A 19556-nucleotide genomic window follows, 5' to 3' on the forward strand; every position below is an offset into this window, starting at 1 on the left:
GCTGAGAGAGTCCCCCTCTGGGGCTTTGATTGGCAAGAGATGCCTGAAAAGCAGCTCCTCAGCTCAGTGAACTCACACCCAACCAACAAAGCCTGTGTTCTCTGCCGCCCGTCTTTCCCTAACCACGTTATGTTCCCCTATCCTGCTCCCACTGGTGATGCTATACCATTTTTATGGTTGAATATTTTTGATCAAGTCTGGAATTGGAAACTGGCTTAAGAAAATAACCTCTTTATAATGTAGTGCTACATCTAGACTTAAAAGTATTCTGCTTGCCAACACCAGGCTCAGATATGATTTTTTTTTCCATTATGGAGATATTTTAAACCAGGTTAAGACATTATAAGTCTCTGATTTCTATTAGTTTGGGTTTTTTAATACCAAAATAAAAGTTATCACCTTTACTAGAAACTGCTATAAATAAAAGTCTGTTCAAAAAGACTGATAGCTGAAGGAAGGTATATCAAAACACAGTCAGTTTTTCAATAAAGCGTCAGCAAGAGAAGGTAAGGGAGTTTCTTCTGTTACAACTTCTTTGGGCCGGGCAAGCACTCTTTCCTTTTGTAATTACGGATTTGGGACTGTTTTGCCTTGATTAGTCTTATTAACGTACCTCACTCTAACACTGGACTTCCAGGTACGGAATCTGGGCCTAGACGATCTAACTGGGTGAATATTTAGAAAGGCTTGTTTCTGAGCTCTGTTCCCCACCTTAATGAGCCTCAAGTTATTACTCAAAATTTCTGTCAGCTACTGCATTACTGGGACTAAAAATGACTCTCTGAAGCCTGTTATTAGCAACATAAGCAAATGCTGGAGGCACGGTAGTAATCATAGCATTACATGAAGACAAAGAATGGGTGGCAATGGGGTACATGGTACGAGAACTTAACTTTCAGCTCTTCACAAAAATATTTCAAGATGACCCAAAAATCTGGTGGGAGAAAGGTGGAGGGGCAAAGTTCTGCTTCCTTGTTTTTCCTTTGCTCCTCTGCCTTTTAGAAAAATAGACTACATGCATGTGTAGCCTCGCCTGCAATGCTATCTATTTTGTTTTCACATATTCAACCCATTCTAAAAGAGAATGGGAATGAGATTTTATGGAAAATATAAGCAAAGTGAATGAATCAGAGTACAAAAACATAAGCTGTTGGCCACTGACTAAATTAACTAAGGACAAAGGACAATGAGTGAGCAACTGGCAGAACTGTTTACAAAATGCATAGCACTGTTTATTATGTTTTCCAATTTATCTACTTAATCACGGTATCACAAAGCTGGTAATGAACCTCCCAAGCTGCCATCTCATCCTACCTAAGTCAATCATATTTGCCAAACAAATCTGCCCGTACTTGTCCTTGTCCATCCAAAGAGAACTTATCAGGTTGACATGTTATATAATCTTTCTGGACACAATTTGCTCACTACACTACATTGGTTGTATTAATATAGTCTTTATTAGTGCTTGGGCTGCTGGGTGGAGAAAAGAATTCCTTACTTTTGAGCCTACTTACCTCTGCTGTGATCATCATTGTCTTCCCAAGCCTCTTCATTTGCTAGCAGTGGATTCTGTGACTCATTCATAGACCTCAAAGGGAAGGAGTGTCCATCACCAGGGCTGGAGGGACAAGGAAGGCAGTGAGCTCTTGCAACTGACATAGACTTTTTGTAAAGTAAAAACCCTAGTAGAAATAAGAAGGTTCTTAGCAACATTTAAATGATTTCACTCATTGGCTAGAGCCATAGGGAACAGAATCTTACAATAGCATCATTTGGCTGCTATATTGCTTTCAATTTCTCTATCTTACTTCTTTGTCTGCATCAGTTTGACTGGGCATTGTGAGACACAAATTAAAGAGTTGCTTATAAACAAAAACATCTTATGTGTGCATAAAATGCTCCATAGATATTATTTCATGATGATGATCCCAATTATATTCATCTTATTGTTTGCTTCTAAATTTTCAAAGAAAATTACCAGATTCAGTATCACTGAACACAGTGGAGGTAAGTTGCTGTAAATTGCTGTCAGATAGTAATAATGTCTGAATGCCCCACTCTTTGGCCTGTATAGTGCAAAGGTTATGAAGAATTGGGGAAAAGAGACAGAGTGAGTCACCCCTAAGAGTGCAGATTCTGGGTGCAATTATCCACATGTGGAATCCACCTTAGGGATATCTACAGTAACCTAGGACTCCTTCCTAGGTTAATCTATGGCCACTAGCAGATGGGATGCTTTGGAAGAAACTGAGCTGGCCATAACCAAAGTGGGTTATAATTTGAATATTTGAGTCTATATATCTGAATGCATTCCAAATTTGTAGGAGTGACTTTTGCATTATTCATTAGATATTACGTATACCTTTTACCCTATTCACAAATGTGTTTGACTAAAAATGAACAGATTTCAGGTTCTCTGCCCACTTTTTAATTGGATTGTTTGTTTGCTTGTTTGTTTTTGGTGTTGAATTGTATGAGTTCTTTGTAAACTGTGGATGTTAACCCCTTATCAGATGTATCAGTGATGAATATGTTCTCCCATTTAGTGGGTTATCTTTTCATTTTGTTGATGGTTTCCTTTGCTGTGCAAAACCTTTTTATTTTGATGTAGTCTCATTTGTTTATTTTTTCCTTTGTTCCCCTTGCCTGAGGAGATATAACAGAAAAAATATTTCTAAGATAAATGTGGGAGATTTTACTGATGTTTTCTTCTATGAGTTTTATGGTTTCACATTTCACAATTAAGTCTTTCATCAATTTTGAGCTTATTCTTTTTTAAAAGATTATATTATTATATTATTACAGTTGTCCCAATTTTCACCCTGTGCCCCCCTCCACCCCATTTCCTTTCAGCAACCCCCCCCTTACTTCATGTCCATGGGTCGTGCATTTGATGCATGTTCTTTGGCTTCTCCATTTCCTATACTATTGTTATATCTCCCTGTCTATTTTGTACCAACCATTATGCTTTTTAATACTTGCACATCAACCCTATTCTCCCAATTCCTCCTCCCAGCCGATAACCCTTCAAATTATCTCCATACCTATGATTCTGTTCCTGTTCTGGTTGTTTGCTTAGGTTTTTTTTTTTTTTTTAATTTTAGATTCAGTTATTGATAGCTATAAATTTGATGTCTTTTCAATGTTCATGGTTTTGATCTTTTTTTTAGATAACTCCTTTAACATTTCATATAATAAGGGCTTGATGATGATGGACTCCTTTAGCTTTACCTTGTCTGGGAAACACTTTATCTTCCCTTCCATTCTAAATGATAGCTTTGCTGGATACAGTAATCTTGGATGTAGGTCCTTGCCTTTCATGACTTGGAATACTTCTTTCCAGCCCCTTCTTGCCTGCAAAGTTTCCTTTGAGAGTTGATAGTCTTATGGGGACTCCTTTGTAGGTAACTCTCTCCTTTTCTCTTGCTGCTTTTAAGATTCTCTCCTTATCTTTTTTTTACCTTGGGAATTTAATTATGATGTGTCTTGGTGTGTTCTTCCTTGGGTCCCATTTCTTTGGGACTCTCTGAGCTTCCTGGACTTCTTAGAAGTCTATTCCCTTCACCAGATTGGGGAAGTTTTCCTTCATTATGTTTTCAAATAAGTTTTCAATTTCTTGATCTTCCTCTTCTCCTTCTGACACCCCTATGATTCAGATGTTGGAACATTTAAAGTTGTCCCAGAGGTTCCTAAGCCTCTCCTCATTGTTTTGAATTCTTGTTTCTTCATTCAGTTCTGGTTGAATGTTTATTTTTTTCCTTCTGGTCCAAACCATTGATTTGAGTCCTGGTTTCCTTTCCATCACTGTTGGTTCCCTGTACATTTTCCTTTATTTCACTCTGCATAGCCTTCACTTCTTCCTCTATTTTGGGACCAAAGTCAACTATTTCTGTGAGCATCCTGATTTGCAGTGGTTTGAACTCTGCATGTGATAGGTTGACTATCTTCTCATTACTTAGTTCTTTTTCTGGAGTTTTGATCTGTTCTTTCATTTGGCCCATGTTTCTTTGTCTCCTCATTTTGGAAGGCTCCATGTGTTTGTTTCTATGTAGTAGGTAGAGCTTCTATTACTCCCCATCTTGGTAGTGTGGCCTAATGTAATATATGTCCTATAGGGTCCAGTGGCACAGGCTCCCCTATCACCAAAGCTGGGTACTTGGAGGTGTGTTGTTCATGTGGGCTGAATACACCCTTCTCTTGTAGTTGAGGCTTGGTTGCTGTTGGCAGGTAACTAGGAGGGATTTACCCAGGGCAGTCAGTTGTAAGGTTTGGCTGTGACCACTGACCACCAACCCCTGCCCTTTGTGGAAGATCAGCTGTGCAGGGGCAGAGTGGTGGTGCTCTGACATGGTCTGTAGCTATCCACTGGGTGTGCAGGCCCTGGAATTTCCCAGGTGTTGCAAGCTAATGTCAATCCCCACCTGTGTCTTGCCTGGGGCCATGCTGCCTGAGCTATAGAGCAGTCTGAGATAGCTGCTACTTGTGCTGGTCTTGGGAATTGCAGGTGAAGCTAAGCTGTGAATCTGGGCTGGCTGCTGCTAGTGCTGGGCCTGGGACTACTTATCAAGGGGTACAGCAACTGGTGGCTCATTGTGGCCAGCCGCTGCTTGTTTGAAATGATTTAAGAAGTTGTGAAGCCTGACCCAAAACCAGCCATTCATATGGGAAAGTCACTGTTGACAGTTATAAGTTGAGTGGGGTGGAATCTCAGGGAATCACCAGGGTGGGGCAAACAGTGTTACCCAGGTTGATGGAGTCTCAGATATGGCACCCACCTGCCAGTTCTGTGGCTCTGCCTACCTTTCTCTTTGGGTGAAAGCTGTGCCCCAGATCTCACCTGGATGCCAGACACTCCCTCCCTGTAAGCCACAGGTTCCTTTCAAGCTGCTACCCTGGTGCTGAAGCTCAGAGGGAGTGAGTCTGGGTAAGTCTGTGTGTGGGTTCTTTAAAAGGAACTCCTTGAGACTCCAGAAATTTCTTCTACTGACTCAATCCCAGTTTTTTTTTGCAGCCAGAAGTCATGGGGACTTATTTTCCTGGCACTGAAACTCTGCTGGGGGGCCTGGTGTGGGGCTGGGACACCTTACTCCTTTGATATGCCTCACAAATTTTTATCCACCACACATGCATGTGGGACCAACCATCCATGTCTCCATCCCTCCTACCAGTCTGGATGGATGTGGTTTCTTTAATTCTGCAGTTGTCAGACTTCCATTCAACTTGAGTTCTGACAGTTCTGAGTGATGATTGTTCTATAATTTAGTTGTAATTTTGAGGTGGTGTGTGAGGAGGCAAGTCATGTTTAACTATACCTCCATCTTGACTGGAAGTTCCCTGGGTCTTGTTTTCTTGTTTTTGTTTTTGTTTTATGTCTTGTCCTCTTATTCATTTAGCTACCTTATGTCTTTTGACTGGAGCTTTTAATCCACTTACATTTAAAGTGATTATTAATAGATATGTAGTTATTATCATTTTATTATTCATATTTATAATCTTTTTTGCTTCCTCTTCTTACAGAAGTCCCTATAACACTTCTTGTAATACTGATTTTACTTGTCCGGAAAGCTCTTTATCTGCTTCTGATTCTAAACAATAGCCTTGCTGAGTATTATAGTCTTGGTTTTAGCATCCTGTTTTTCATCAGTTTGAATATTTTGTGCCAATCCCTTCTAGCCTACAAAATTTCTGTTGAGAAGTCAGCTGACAATTTCATGGGTATTCCCTTGTAGGTAACTGTCTTTCTCTTGCTACTTTTGCAATTCTTTCTTTGTCTTTATCCTTTGCCATTTTAGTTATGATGTGTCTTGGTGTGGGCCCCTTTGGGTTCAACCTATTTGGGACTCTCTGCACTTCTTGAACTTGTTTATCTATTTGTTTTGCTACATTAGGTGACACTGTGCCTACAGGCTATATGCGAGTAGGGCTCAACAAAGGAATAGCTATTGCCCTGAAGCCACACAATTCAGTTTCTCCCCATATGTCCCTGGTGCCTTTTGAGCTGCTCTCTCTTGACTGAACATAGGGGGAGTTTTTGTAGTTGAGTGAGTCTGTACTTGGCCTTTTAAGAGGATGCCTGGGTCTATAGCAACCCTCCATCTCACCTAAACAGAATCCACACTGATTCTCATAGTCAGATGCTGTAGGGACTCCTCTCCTCAGCACTTGTGTTCTGGGCTGGGGTATGCCGTGTGGGGCTGAGATCTCCTGCTCCAAAGGTGGGACCTCCACAGCTGAGATATCCCTCTCTCCCAATTCTTTCTCACGATGCATGGGTGTGGGACCAGCCCATTTCCAGTATCCATACCTCCTACCAGTCTCAATGTGGCTTGTCTTCATATCCATAGTTATAGGAGTTCCATTCAGCTTGTGTTCAGATGGTTCTCCAGGGTGATTGGTTTATAATTAGTTGTAATTTTGATGTGGTCATGGGAGGAGGAGAGCATAGCATTTACTTACTGTTCTATCTTCACTGGAAATCCTATTTTTACGTATTTTTATTTCTTTATTTTAAAGATTTATTTTTAAATATATTATTTTTAAATAAATATTGTAATGTGCTATAATAAATGAAAAAATAAAAATGTGTTCTTGGCTCTCCAGGTCGCTTTCAAATTAACACAAGTGCACCACATCTCACTGAAATGATATTACAGTGTACATACCATTTTGAATTGTACATTTTTTTCACTTAAAATATAGTAAGCATTCCCTTATTGTGATATAATCTTTATAACCATTACTTTTGACTTTTTAATTTTCATATATATATTCCCATATTTTCAGACCTTATGTTGTATCCTAATTATTGGCTGGAAATAATGCTATGATAAACATTTTCTGTACCTAGTTTGTCTCTGTCTTTATAATATATTCTCAGAAATGGAATTATTGAGACAATTGACCTATATATTCTTACGATTTTAAAATACATATTACCAAATTCATTTATAAAAGAGTGGTACCAGTTTACACGGCCACAAAAAAATTTGCAAGAATGTCTGTTTTATCACACCCTCACTTCCTGATTCATCTTTGAAATGAAAAACTTAGGGAATAGTCTATGGCCATACCACCCTGAAAGTACCCAACCTCGTGTGAAAAACTCAGGGAATAGAGTTTTACACTGCACTGACACCTGCTGCATCTTACAGTCAAAACTGAATCTGCTACTTCAGGGTATGGTCCAACATGAACCTCTTTTAGTGGTAATAATTACCTACCTGGACCCAATAGGTATTAACCAGAACTTTTTGTTGTCTCCAAAAACCTGCTGGATATTTTTGATGAAGCCAAGGTTGAACCCATTTTTCTTCGGGCCACTTGTAAACACTGGAGTACAGAAGGCCTCTGTGGCAGGTAGGGGAGTTGAAGAAAAGAGGAAGAAAGCAATAAGGGATTAAATTTCAGGACTATCATGATTTTACAGTTCTCTCTGAATGTGACTTGGTTCTATACTTTTTTGCTGTGGTAGCATAGGCCCTTCATTCTTAGTGACTGCTAAATCACTCAGTAAAAAACATTTTAAGCACTTAATACAAAGTAAGTTTGTTATTCTCTTTTTTAAAAATGGCAGAGAAACACGTGATGGAAGAAATAACTAAGCAGCTACGGGCATAGAATATATTTGGTAGTGCTGCATGTCAAGAGCAACACAGTAAAGTTAATAGCACTTTATTTGAATCTACTTAACAACAACCACCGAATGATCTCCATCTTTAGGGTTGGGGCCAAAGCAATAACACATAAAGAGATGATAATAACATTGATTTGGTTTTGAATCATTTCAAAAATGAAGATGTTCACACTGAAGCCTGCAGTGTAAGAAACGGGGTGAACTATAATCACCTTAAATACTGTGAGGAACTGGACCATGTCAGTGCACATTATATTTAAACACACATTTATTCCATTAAGCAAATACTTTCACTGATGGACTCTGGCTGCATCTGGCTATTTCCTTTTTGGTCTTTGTTTTCAGACTCTTTTATCATGAACCTTTTAGTACTTTTTTATTTGCAGCTGAATCTGCCACCCTAGCAACTAAGTGCTACATATATATTCGGTTTAGAAAATGAGTGCAAATGCTTTGTTACCTATTAGTGTTATTAGCAAATGAGTTTAAAAGTATAGTGGCTTTTGTACTAAACTTTCCTCAAATCTATTTTAGCTAAACATTCAACATTTTGACACTTTCTCCTCATGCATTAATTTGCATACAGTGCAAATATTTCTTTCACCATAGATGAAAAAATTGCTGCACTGTAATCCATCAGAAATACAGTTGTCCAAATAATATCCCAGAGTACATAGTAATGGACAGAAAAAATGTTCATTTCGTCTACTCATTTTCTAGAGACTCCATTGTTTAATATAGTTCTCTCATTCTCACAGTCCCCACACAGCTCCTTGATGATTGTGGACATCCAATGATTTGTTGGCTTGAATTCTTTCTCAGGACTCGATTTTTGGATGTGCTCAATACATTAGATTGTTCTATCTTTATTGACCTTTACTTCCTCCTCCAAGTATGCCCTCCTATACCGACTCTTCCCTTCGCTTCCTCATGTGAACACTTTTTAGAAAAATTTCAAGCTATACATCTGGAGAGCTACTATGCAATATGAACTGTAAAGAGCAACGGTCGTTTTTGGTTTGGTATGAGGTTTCATTCACTAATGCTTTCTCTGCTCTGTAAGCTTCATTCATCATGGCTCTCCAGTTTGGTACAATGTGTTTACATTTGTCTCAGTTTGGAGACAAGGGGATGTCACTGCAGCTAAAATGCTTCACTGGAAGTTTGTGTATTCCTTGGGAACAACACACAGGTCACTGTGATATACATTAATATGTTATTTCCCTAGTCTTAATATCCAGTCTTACCTAAGGTGGTTTTGTTTCTGCTGACAAGCCAACAATGGTAACCAAAGAGAATCACAAGGCTGACAAAAAACATGCAGGCCACAAAGAGGAGAAAAAGGACATGGAACTTAGAGCGAACACTTGGCAATTCCCCCTAGAAAAGAAATAATAAACAGAAACAAAAGATTAAAGTGCTGAGGCTTGGCTAGCTTTTCTATATTGGTTCGTAATTTTTCATATGTTTAAAATGTCTAGTTGCAATGTAAAATTAGCTCTTTAAAAATATTTACAAGACTTCTTTCTGTTGATGACCGTGCCTCTTATGGATATGCTTTCAGCTTACAAACGCTAAAGTGGGTTTTTGCTTAAGTGCAGTTCAGTGTAAAATAGAGTCTACATTGTACCCACTAGAAAAAGGTAACGTGAAAAGGGTGCACTCAGTCCATAATTGGTAATGCAATGTCTTAAGGCTTGTTCTCCATTTAGTTTTCAAATTATGAACCGTGGGCTACAGGTAATTTTGAGATCATAGGGTTCATCCTCTTATCTCAAGGTGGGTTATTCTGTAATACTTTATATGCCATCTTTCTTTGGACACTGTGTATTGAAAATGCCATGGTGATATGTAAAGGAAGTTAAAATACACAGGTAGAATTTCAAGATGTTCTTCTCATAAGCTATGACCTTATTTTAAAGCTACTACTAATTCTGTGTGTGTGTGTTTTAAATAGCTGAAGTATAATATACTGATATATTACATCCTGTGAAATTACTGTTTAGACAGTAAAATCAAGCAGTATTTGACAGGCTAATTTAAAAGTATGCAGCTAAAGATTTTTTACAGATGTCTCCATTTTCGCCCTTTGCTCACCTCCACCCAGCCCTCACCCCTTCTGCCCTCAGGCCATCACCACACTTTAAGATTTCTATAGTTAGCTAGGACATCTTGTCCTCTATGTGGCACCAGGTTTTTTAAAAATGTGCAGCCCTAGACCAACATGAATTTTCTGAAGTTCTATAGCATGCACAGCATGTAACATCTCATTTTCTGAAGAAAATATTAGGAAAAAATTCAATTCTGGAGTGAGCAGTTGTGAGAATGACTTTTCTTCCTTCCCTCCTTTCCTATGCTGAACATTGTTTTCACGTGATAAATTATTTTCAAATATTTCCAAGTGATCTCGAGTGATAAAGTTAAAAGGTGATTCTTGAAGTGGACCTTACATTAGGATCTGGTTCTACTCTAGTTTGGAAGAAGAAAATTAAAGCTGGAAAACACCTGGCAAATTTGGGTAGCACAGGCTTTTTTTCTTCTCTTAGAGGAGATTTTAATTCATTTTGATGTAAGGAAATACTGGGAATCTTCCAGAGTGAGTGTGTTTGAAGAACAAAGAGAAGCGGAATTAAGCCAGTGAGATGCTTTCATGTGAGGCGTGGTCTGGGGGAAATTGCATGAAATTTGCACCTCAGAAAATAGCTATCCCTATTAGCTAGGACTTCAACCTCCAGGGACTTTTATCTGAAGCTCCCTTTTAAAATGATACCTCTTGGCCTAAGCACTCAAACTGAATTTGATTGCTTTTTGTTTGTCTTGTTTTGAATTTATAAGAAAAACACCATATATCATTTTGTAGTGGATTTTGCTTGGCTGGGTTTTTATTTCACATCTCTACTTTTTGTGCATGTTCCTTAAAGCTTTTAAACTCATATTTATTTTAATATTTACCTTCTATGTTGAAATGGATAATAGAAAGTGACTGCACAGAAAGGAATGACAAAGTCAGTTCACACCCTGGATAGCTGAGCTGGAAGTCCTTCTCTCCCCTAAATGCTCTCACAGGACTCTCTTCTATTTGGCAAATCGTATCTCTGTGTTGTCCCTTGATAAAATACTTAATATTTAACTTTTTTTTGTTAGAAGAGGGTGATGGCCCTATGTTGAAAATTACCTTCTCAGGACATAACCAAGCTAAACTACTCAAAAAAATAACCACCAGAAACAGTTCAGGGGAATACTGGTGGCACAATGCCTATTATCTTGGTTCTAACATAATTCATAGTCTCTGAGGAGATTCATGGCCCGGAGTTGGAGATGTATATTACTAATTCTTTATAAGGTAAACATCAATTTCTATCAACATAGCAACTTTTATGTTAGTATTGAGAGGAAAGACACAATCCAACGGTCTTCTGAATTCTTTATTCCAAAGGAGCTAGAGCTTCTCCATAGCAGGACCGTTATGGGCAGTAAGATCACTGGGCTTAGAGTCAGATTCAGATCCTGACTTTGAAAGTTACAAGCTGGGTGATCGGTGATCCTGAGCGTGTCTGCCACCCAACTACTATAAGCCTCAGTTTTATCATCTCTAAATGAGACTAACAATTCCTGCTTTGTTTACTTCACAAGGCTGTGGTGAGGATAAAATGAGATAATAGGTGTAAAGGTGCTTTGAAAATGGTAAAGTACCATACAAATGAATGTTGCTGTTCTTGGGAGCACAGCTAGTTTCCTCGATACAATAGCCTTTAAAATAAATGGCAGTGTTTACTTTTCATTTTAAAGGGGACCCGATTTACACTGAAAAAGCCATCTGTAAACCACGCCCAAAGTGCTCTCTGGCTGGAGAGACCGCAAAGAAGCATTTCTCTGAAATGCCAATGTCCTTTTCATTTTGAAGGCAAGCCAAGACAGGTTCCTTTGCTTCTCATCTGTCAGGCACGAGCCGGTGTATTATGGAGAAGAAATAAAGACATAGGGAAGCACAAGGCTATGTTCACTCCTGACAGTGCTCATGAATATTGACATATTTCTGGTGATTGATTCATATCCAAATATTATCTTTCAAGAGTAAAAAAATAAAGCCATATGGCACCTGGCTGGCATTTTGGTATTTGATTATCGGATGATTAGGAATGCCAAAGACAAAATGTGTTATTTACTATGCTGTGAGAGTATAGAGTAATTCTTAAACAGTAGCTTACTGTGCTAAGGGCCAGTAAACTCTGTGTAGTGAAGACTAAGGCTGAACTGGATGCAGATTTTATTTACTTTCGGGGCAGTAGCTCAGTGTGTGAATAAAATGCCAAACATGTCATAAAAATGAGCACTAGATAAGAGAACCTGTGCTGTGGAAAAGGGCCAAAGAAGAAACACCAGATGATGACACATTTTGAATTTGGGGAAAATACAAAATTGATGAGAACACTTCATTTCTGCTTATACTTTTGTGTCTCTGAGTTAAAGATTTGAATATCCATTATATCATTCCCAATTCTTAAAGTTATTAAATATCTGAATTGATGAAGTAAGTGCACGGGAGAATGGAAAACACGTATCACTATAATTGTCTACACTGTATTTCCTGTATTAGTAGGGATGAATCACTATTTAACAATTTAAATATTCTCAGCTACTTAGGTGTTCACTGCCTTGCTTTTCTCCCTTGTTTCCTCCAGTTTATTATAATCCATATTCCGGTCACAGGATTCATGTCCATTCCCTGCTGCTTTACCTCTCTACCTGATGTGAGACATTCCTGTTATACAGGCTCTAGTTTCATTCCTAAAACAATAACTAGTAGCCCTGCCTGCATTTGCCTTTTGTTATTCAGGTTCAGTTTGGACAATTCTCTTCCTGGAAGGTTATGATGTCTTTGTAATTACACTAAAGCTGTGGGGAGGTCATGTCTTCTGGAGTCTGTTGGCATGAAACAAAACAGTATGTTTTACTATATTTCTGCCAGACCCTGTACACATGTGTAAACTGAAAATCTGCCTTCCATTGTTTTGGAAATAGATGGCATATGATTGGTATCTCCAAGTACAAGAAAGATGAAAGTAGGATTTTTTTAGATTTCATTATAATTATTGGAATCATATTTTGAAAAGTAGAGTGCTTTTGACATCTGTTTTACTTGATTTTGTCAATGAGCCAGTGAAGCAGGTAACAGAGCCAGTGTTAGAACTCCAGCTGTACAAAGTGCAAATAAGACTCCTCATTTCATTTTGGTTCTGTGTGAAGATGAGTCAAGGTAGCTTTCTTTCCACCAGGAATTTTGGAACTCTCCTTTGAATAAGGAATTAGAAATTATTTTCTAACAACGAGTGAGTACTTTGTTACCCCTTTTTCTTAAGAAACTGAGGGCGTAGAATTTGTTTCAACATTTGTCAAATCTATGACTGGTAAGATGTGAATTTTTAAAACTTGACTAGAGGAGAACATTGTAAAGAATAGTAAAAGTCAGGAGTTCAGGTTCCTGAGGGCCTTAAAAAAAAACCTATATATGACAGAAAATTACTCAATGGGAATCTTTGAATCTCCTGCATCACAGAATATTCAACATGGGAAACTTGCTTTTGGTGTCTTCCCCTCTGATAACTTCCATATTAGCTATTTAAAAATATTTTTTAAAAAGATAAGGTGAACAATGTCACAGACTGGAGTAGGTGTGTGTTTGGGTTTTTTGAGGGGTGGGGGGGTGGTGCTTCAGGATTTTTAAACTTACTCTCCAGTATTTGATGAAATAGCTGAAGACCGTTGTAGCAATGTACAGGCAGTAGAGAACAGAATAAGCTAAGAACTGAAGGAAGAATTTGTAGTTGGAAAATCCAATGCAATTATTAACCCTAAAAAAGAGAGAAAAACTAATTTGAAATCAGGACCCATTTATTGAGAACACATTGATACATAAGTGAATTAAGCAATGGAAGTATGTTGCTTCTGATGTTTCATCATGTGGTCATAGGAACTCAACAGCAACAAAGTCCCTTGAGAGGAACAGATTGGAAAAACAAGTTCATGTCTCATTTGTTTCTACTTTCATTTACAGGCACAAAGACACCTGGCCATTCTGATCATTCCGGACTGGTTCCTGACACACCCAAGCAAATCTAGATTTTGGATACTGAAGACCTATTCAAATCTTAGCAGCTCCACTTAGTACAGTGTGGCATGTTCTCTTTGTATTTAGATGATTCCAGACTAGTTCTCTCGATCAGAGAGAGAAAATTTGAAGAATTGCTTACATTAACAATCCAGTGTTTCAAACATCAAGACAGCAAAAAACCCACAAAAAACAAAAAACAAAACAAAAAAAACAAAACCAGAACTGACTGTGTAATGTCAAAGAGAAGAACTATTTGCTCTCTATTTCATTACTATACCTAATTACCAAAGCTAATGGACAAGAGACCACTAACTTTGTGACCACAAGAATTCACTACCACGCCTTTGGTGGATATTCACTCTTGCTTTAAAATGTTAAGCTCGCTGTTCCTCCCACACATAAAAAGACCAGTGAATAGCAGAATCAGGCATGTTACAACTATGCTTAGTAAAGTAGGCATATAGAGTAACTTTGACCTTTTTAGAGGAAAGAATTAAATAAAAGGGACTTACCAAGGGCAGTGATGGTCCATTTTTAATACACACCTAAAAAAGGAGCAAAATATAGGGTGGTGAGTAGGGCTATGGAAATGAAGCAGCACGTCATAACTGAGCTCAAGGTCTCACCAGTATGTTGTACATGATGCCAGTACACTCGTTCCTAGATTTCCACTATAGCTACTCTAAAACTACTGTGTTCTCAGTTCTTCCTACCATTAGCCAATCACAACAATTCATGGGATTATGCTGGTAACAAGTTACATGCCTAAAAGTCCAACCTTTAAAAGGGATTGTGAATTCTAGGATATTGATACAGAGGAGTCTAAGATATCATCCTTCATTTTGCTCAGCACTTAGTTTACTAAAAGTACAGAAGAAAATACACGGCTACAGTCTGTGTTTGAATCAAGGGTGAAATAAATACAGGTGGAACAAGTACCCAAGAAAGAAAAAAGATGTGAAGATAATATTTATTAACATAAAAATGGGGTTTTACAAAGCTGAAGCAATTTGAGTAACAATACAAAGTAGTACTGAGTTATAACACAAAATATAAAGTAATTATCCATACCTACATAATGACATAAATAAATTATTGGATAAATAAATAAATAAATGAAGGAGAGACAAATGACCCATGCAGAAGAATTCAAAATAACATATGTAGATACTCTGCCTTCAAGGAGGGGGAGCATAACTCAGTCCTTTAGTGACTTCCTTCCAAAGAGTACAGTTTGGAAAGCGGGAGAGAGTCACTTTACAGTGGAGATACCTGACAAATACTACGTCAAGCCAGATGATCAAGATTAACATCACAGTGATAAGTCATGTTTATGCTATGTACTATGATATCATGTTATACTATGATATGATACAGTGAGAATGGCACTATATCTCTCTAGTGCCCAAAACACATGACCCAAATCTATTCTTGAGAAAAACCCCGACTGAAGTGTATTCTACAAAATACCTGATAATCCTAAAAGCTATCAAGGTTATAAAAAAAAGTAAAGCCCCGGCTGGTGTGGTTCAGTGGATTGAGTGCCAGCCTGCAAACCAAAGGGTCACAGGTTCACCTCCCAGTCAGGGCACACGCCTGAGTTGCGGGCCAGGTCCCCAGTAGGGGGTGCTCAAAGGCAATCACACATTGATGTTTCTCTCCCTCTCTTTCTCCCTCCCTTCCCCTCTGTAAAAAGAAATAAAATCTTTAAAAAATAAAATAAAATAAAGTCTGATAAACTGTCACAGCTATGAGAAGCCTAAGAAGACATGGCAAGTAAATGTAATGTGGTGTCCTGAATGGAATGTTAAAACATAAAAGAACACCAGAGGAAAACTGAAGAAATCTAAATAGAGTATAGATTTCAGTAAAAAAATAATGTATAAATATATGTTCATTAAGTGTAACAAATTTATCATATTAATATAAGATGTTAATAGTAAGGAAACTTGGTGTGGCACATGTGAGAACTATCTTTATAATAATTCTATTAATCTAAAACTGTTCTAAAATAAAATGTCTAATTTTAAAATGGGGTTTGATTTTTCTTTCCTATGCTTAGAATAGTTTGTTTTTTTAAATTACTTTATTGTGCTTCAATTACAGTTGTCTGCATTTACCCCTGACCCCGCCCCCCCCCCCCCCCCCCCCGGCCCCAGCCAAACCCACCTCCCTCCCTTGCTTCCACCCCCACCCTTGGTTTCGTCCATGTGTCCATAGAATAGTTTGAATCATCAGCCCTGTGAGGGTGTTTGGCATGTACTCATTATGATTGATAGGAAATGTTTTTATTTAGGAATAGTTACACCTTAAGAGCAGTCAGATGGTTGTCTAGGCAACCATCAATGGCCATTCTCAGTCTAGGGGAAATATGGCTGTCACTTACATAGCACAGACAGAGCAGTGGTGGCAGCGATCTGGCTTGATCAAATGGCACCGGTCACAGAATCTTACAGCTATGGGAAAAATAAGGTGGTTAGCATTGATTAGGGCTCAGTATGATACCATGTATCTTTCTAGCCTATCTGAATGGCTTGCTATACACTGATTACAGGTAGTCAAACTCACTTCAAGTTATCACGTAAAAAACAGATTGCATAAGAGAATTGCGGTATGTATTTTTTCCTGTTGTATCAATCTTTCTTTTTTGAAATACAAGTGACAGTTTATTTAGAAGTTTACAGAGGCAGAAAAAATGAGCCAGCTCAGGAAACAAGTTACAGAGTCTTATATGAAAAATCATTTCTCCCTTCCTCTCTCTTTCCTTTCTTACTTTATTTTCATTACATAAAAGGCATTCACTTTTTTAAATGTTATAAAAATCTTTCAATTACAGTTGATATATATCACTTTCAGGCGTACGACATAGTGATTATATACCTTACAAAGTGGTCCCCCTGATAATTCTAGAACCCACCTGAAACCATACATGGTTATTACAATATCATTGACTATATTCCCTATGCTGCACTTTACATCCTCATGACTATTCTGTAACTGCCAATTTGCACTTTCAACTCCTCTGCCCATTTTCTAATCGGATTGCTTGTTTGGTGTTGAGTCGTATGAGTTCTTTCCATATTTGGATAGTAACCTGTTGTTGGTTGTCTTTTTGTTTTGTTGGTGGTTTCTTTTGCTGTGCAGAAGCTTTTTAGTTTGACATAGTCCTGCTCATTTATCTTTGCCTTTATTTCCCTTGTGTTTGGGGTCAAATCCATAAAATCTTCTCTATGACCAAGGTCCATAACGTAGTACCTATGATTTTTTTCTATGTAATTTTTTGTGTCTGATGTCATATTTAGTTCTTTGATCCATTTTGTACAAGGAGCAAACTGTAGTCACTTCATTCTTTTCCATGTGGCTTTCCAATTTTCCCATCCCCATTTATTGAAGGGTCTTTCTTTTCTCCATTGTATGTTTTTGGCTCTTTTGTCAAAAATTATTTGTCCATATACATGTGGTTTTATTTCTGAGCTCTCAATTCTTTTTAAAAAATTTTTTAAAAAATTTTTATTCAGTTAAAATTGTCTGCATTTTCTCCCCATCCCTCCACCCCACCCTAGCCAATCCCACCTCCCTCCCCCACCTCCACCCTCCCCCTTGATTTTGTCCTTGTGTCCTTTATAGTATCTGAGCTCTCAATTCTAGTCCACTGGTCTGTGTGCCTCCTTCAATGTGGATTGCATTAAACTGTATATTGCTTTGAGTAATATGGACACTTCAACTATGTTGATTCTTCCAGTCTATGAACAGATAGTATCTTTCCATTTCATTGCATCTTTTTCAATCTCTTGTAATAATGCTTTGTAGTTTTTAGCATATAGGTACTTCACATCCTTTCTTAAGTTTATTCCAGGTATTTTGTTCTTTTGTTGCAATTGCAAAAGGAATTGTTTTTTTCATTTCTTTTTCTGAAATTTCATTATTAACATATAGAAATGCAGTGGATTTTTTGTACATTGATTTTGTATCCTGCAACTTTACTGTATTTGTTTATCATTTTTAATAGTTCTCTAGTGGAGTCTTTAGGGTTTTCTATATAAAGAATTATGCCATCTGCAAATGGTGACACTTCATTCCTAATTTGGATACCTATTCCTTTCTCTTGACTGGTTGTTTTTATAGATGTAGTCAAAGGCACTGCCCAGTGTGAGCCACCATCATCTCTCACTTGGATGGCTGCAATAGTTGCTGCCTATTTTCACTCCATTTTCATTCTTGCCCCACACCCTGCAATACATTTTCTACAGAAGAGCCAGGTGATCTATTAAAATGTAAACCATATCATATCATTCTTTACTTAAAACTTTCAACAGACCTCCAAAACCCTTAGAATGAAAATCCCAACTCCTGCCCTGGCTGGTATGGCTCCATGGATTGAGCATCAGCCTGCGAACCAAAGGGCCGCCAGTTCGATCCCCAGTCAGGGCACATGCCTGGGTTTTGGCCCGGTTGTGTGAGAGCCAACAGATGGATGTCTCTCTCGTGCACTGGTGTTTTCCTCTCTTTCTCTCTCCCTTACCCCTTCTCTCTGAAAATGAATAAATAAAATCTTTAAAAGAAATCCCAATGCCTTATTATGGCCTGCACCATCTGGCCTTAGACTGACTCTTCAACCTTAACTTGCATCAGCCTCCTGTAGCCACAGTGGATGTCTGTCTTTTCTTCTAATAACGCAAGCTTGCTCCTTTACCAGGACTTTTTGTATTTTGTAGTTCCTTTTTACTTTCCGGTCTCAGGTCAAATAACATTTCTTCAGAGGAGCCTTCTATTACTCTTTATCCTGGGGGCTGCAAACAAATGCTTCAAGGATCCAGGGAATAGGGGGTAGTGAATAAAGCAGTGCATATTGACCCAAGAAAAATGAAGACATCTCTCCACAAATACTTGTACAAGAACGTTTGTAGCAGGTTAACTCATAATATCTAAGCACCAGAAAAAAACCCCAAATATACATCAATGGATGACTAAATAAACAATGATATACTCATACAATAAAATATTACTCAGTAATAAAAGGAATGAAATACACAATCATGTGAATAAGTCTCAAAAACATTATGTTGAATACAATAAGGCAGGCAAAACAGTAAGTACTGTATAAATCCATTTATACTAAATTGTAGAGCAGATAAAACCAATCTGGTGTAAAAATATCAGAAGAATGGTTATGTTTAGTGGGATTTACCAGGAAGGAATATGAGAGAACGTTATGGGATGTAGCAATGTTTATAGAAGTTTTTGTTACACAAATGTGTACATTTGAAGAAACACTGAATGGTACACTTAAAATTTGTGCATGTTTTTACACGTACATGTATATTTCAGCCACCCAAAATGATAAAATATTTAAGCGGATTTGTACTGATATCTGCTATTTACCTTAACATGCACCCCAAAATAAGGTGGCTTTATTAATGATGGATTGAGGGATGGGTTTCTGAACAGATGTGTGATAAAGCAATATAGTAAAATGTTAGTGGTAGACTGTAGTGGTGGGTATACAAATGTTTATGGTATAGTTCTTCCACCTTAGATGTATGCTTGAAATCTTTTACAATAAAATGTTGAGAAAGACTCCATAGTGTTCTTCAGAAGAGAAGAGAAAAAAGGGGCTAGCTTGAGGATGTAGATGACTTAAACTTTCTGCTCATCTACCTCTCTAGTTGACCTTGGATGAACTGACCTCCACTCCCGGTTCTTGTGTAAACTGGTAGCTTCTTGGCAATATCAACGAGCATCTGCTTTTGGACCTCAGGTCTCTCTTCATTTTCATAGCGCTCCTTGTCTGTATAGGATAAGTGGAACTGA

At 37.9% G+C, this 19556-nt stretch overlaps 1 protein-coding gene and 1 long non-coding RNA gene across 2 annotated transcripts in view; one reads left to right on the forward strand and one right to left on the reverse strand.

The window, feature by feature from the left end:
• Positions 1-14306, forward strand: part of LOC128779970 (uncharacterized) — a 28418-nt gene extending 14112 nt beyond the window's left edge. Inside the window, exon 4 of the long non-coding RNA XR_008425991.1 lies at positions 13689-14306. This is a non-coding gene — a long non-coding RNA (uncharacterized lncRNA). The remainder of the gene's footprint in view (positions 1-13688) is intronic.
• The window catches only part of ZDHHC15 (zinc finger DHHC-type palmitoyltransferase 15), a 75092-nt gene that overhangs the window by 12888 nt on the left and 42648 nt on the right, over positions 1-19556 (reverse strand). The window contains exons 4-10 of the mRNA XM_024555276.4: positions 19432-19552; positions 16132-16201; positions 14258-14290; positions 13365-13485; positions 8881-9013; positions 7221-7347; positions 1515-1618 (exon numbers count right to left, since the gene is read on the reverse strand). Of these exons, the coding sequence (XP_024411044.1) occupies positions 1515-1618; positions 7221-7347; positions 8881-9013; positions 13365-13485; positions 14258-14290; positions 16132-16201; positions 19432-19552 (709 nt within the window). The remainder of the gene's footprint in view (positions 1-1514; positions 1619-7220; positions 7348-8880; positions 9014-13364; positions 13486-14257; positions 14291-16131; positions 16202-19431; positions 19553-19556) is intronic.

This window comes from Desmodus rotundus, chromosome X (assembly GCF_022682495.2).
Source record: "Desmodus rotundus isolate HL8 chromosome X, HLdesRot8A.1, whole genome shotgun sequence".
Lineage (NCBI taxonomy): Eukaryota > Metazoa > Chordata > Mammalia > Chiroptera > Phyllostomidae > Desmodus > Desmodus rotundus.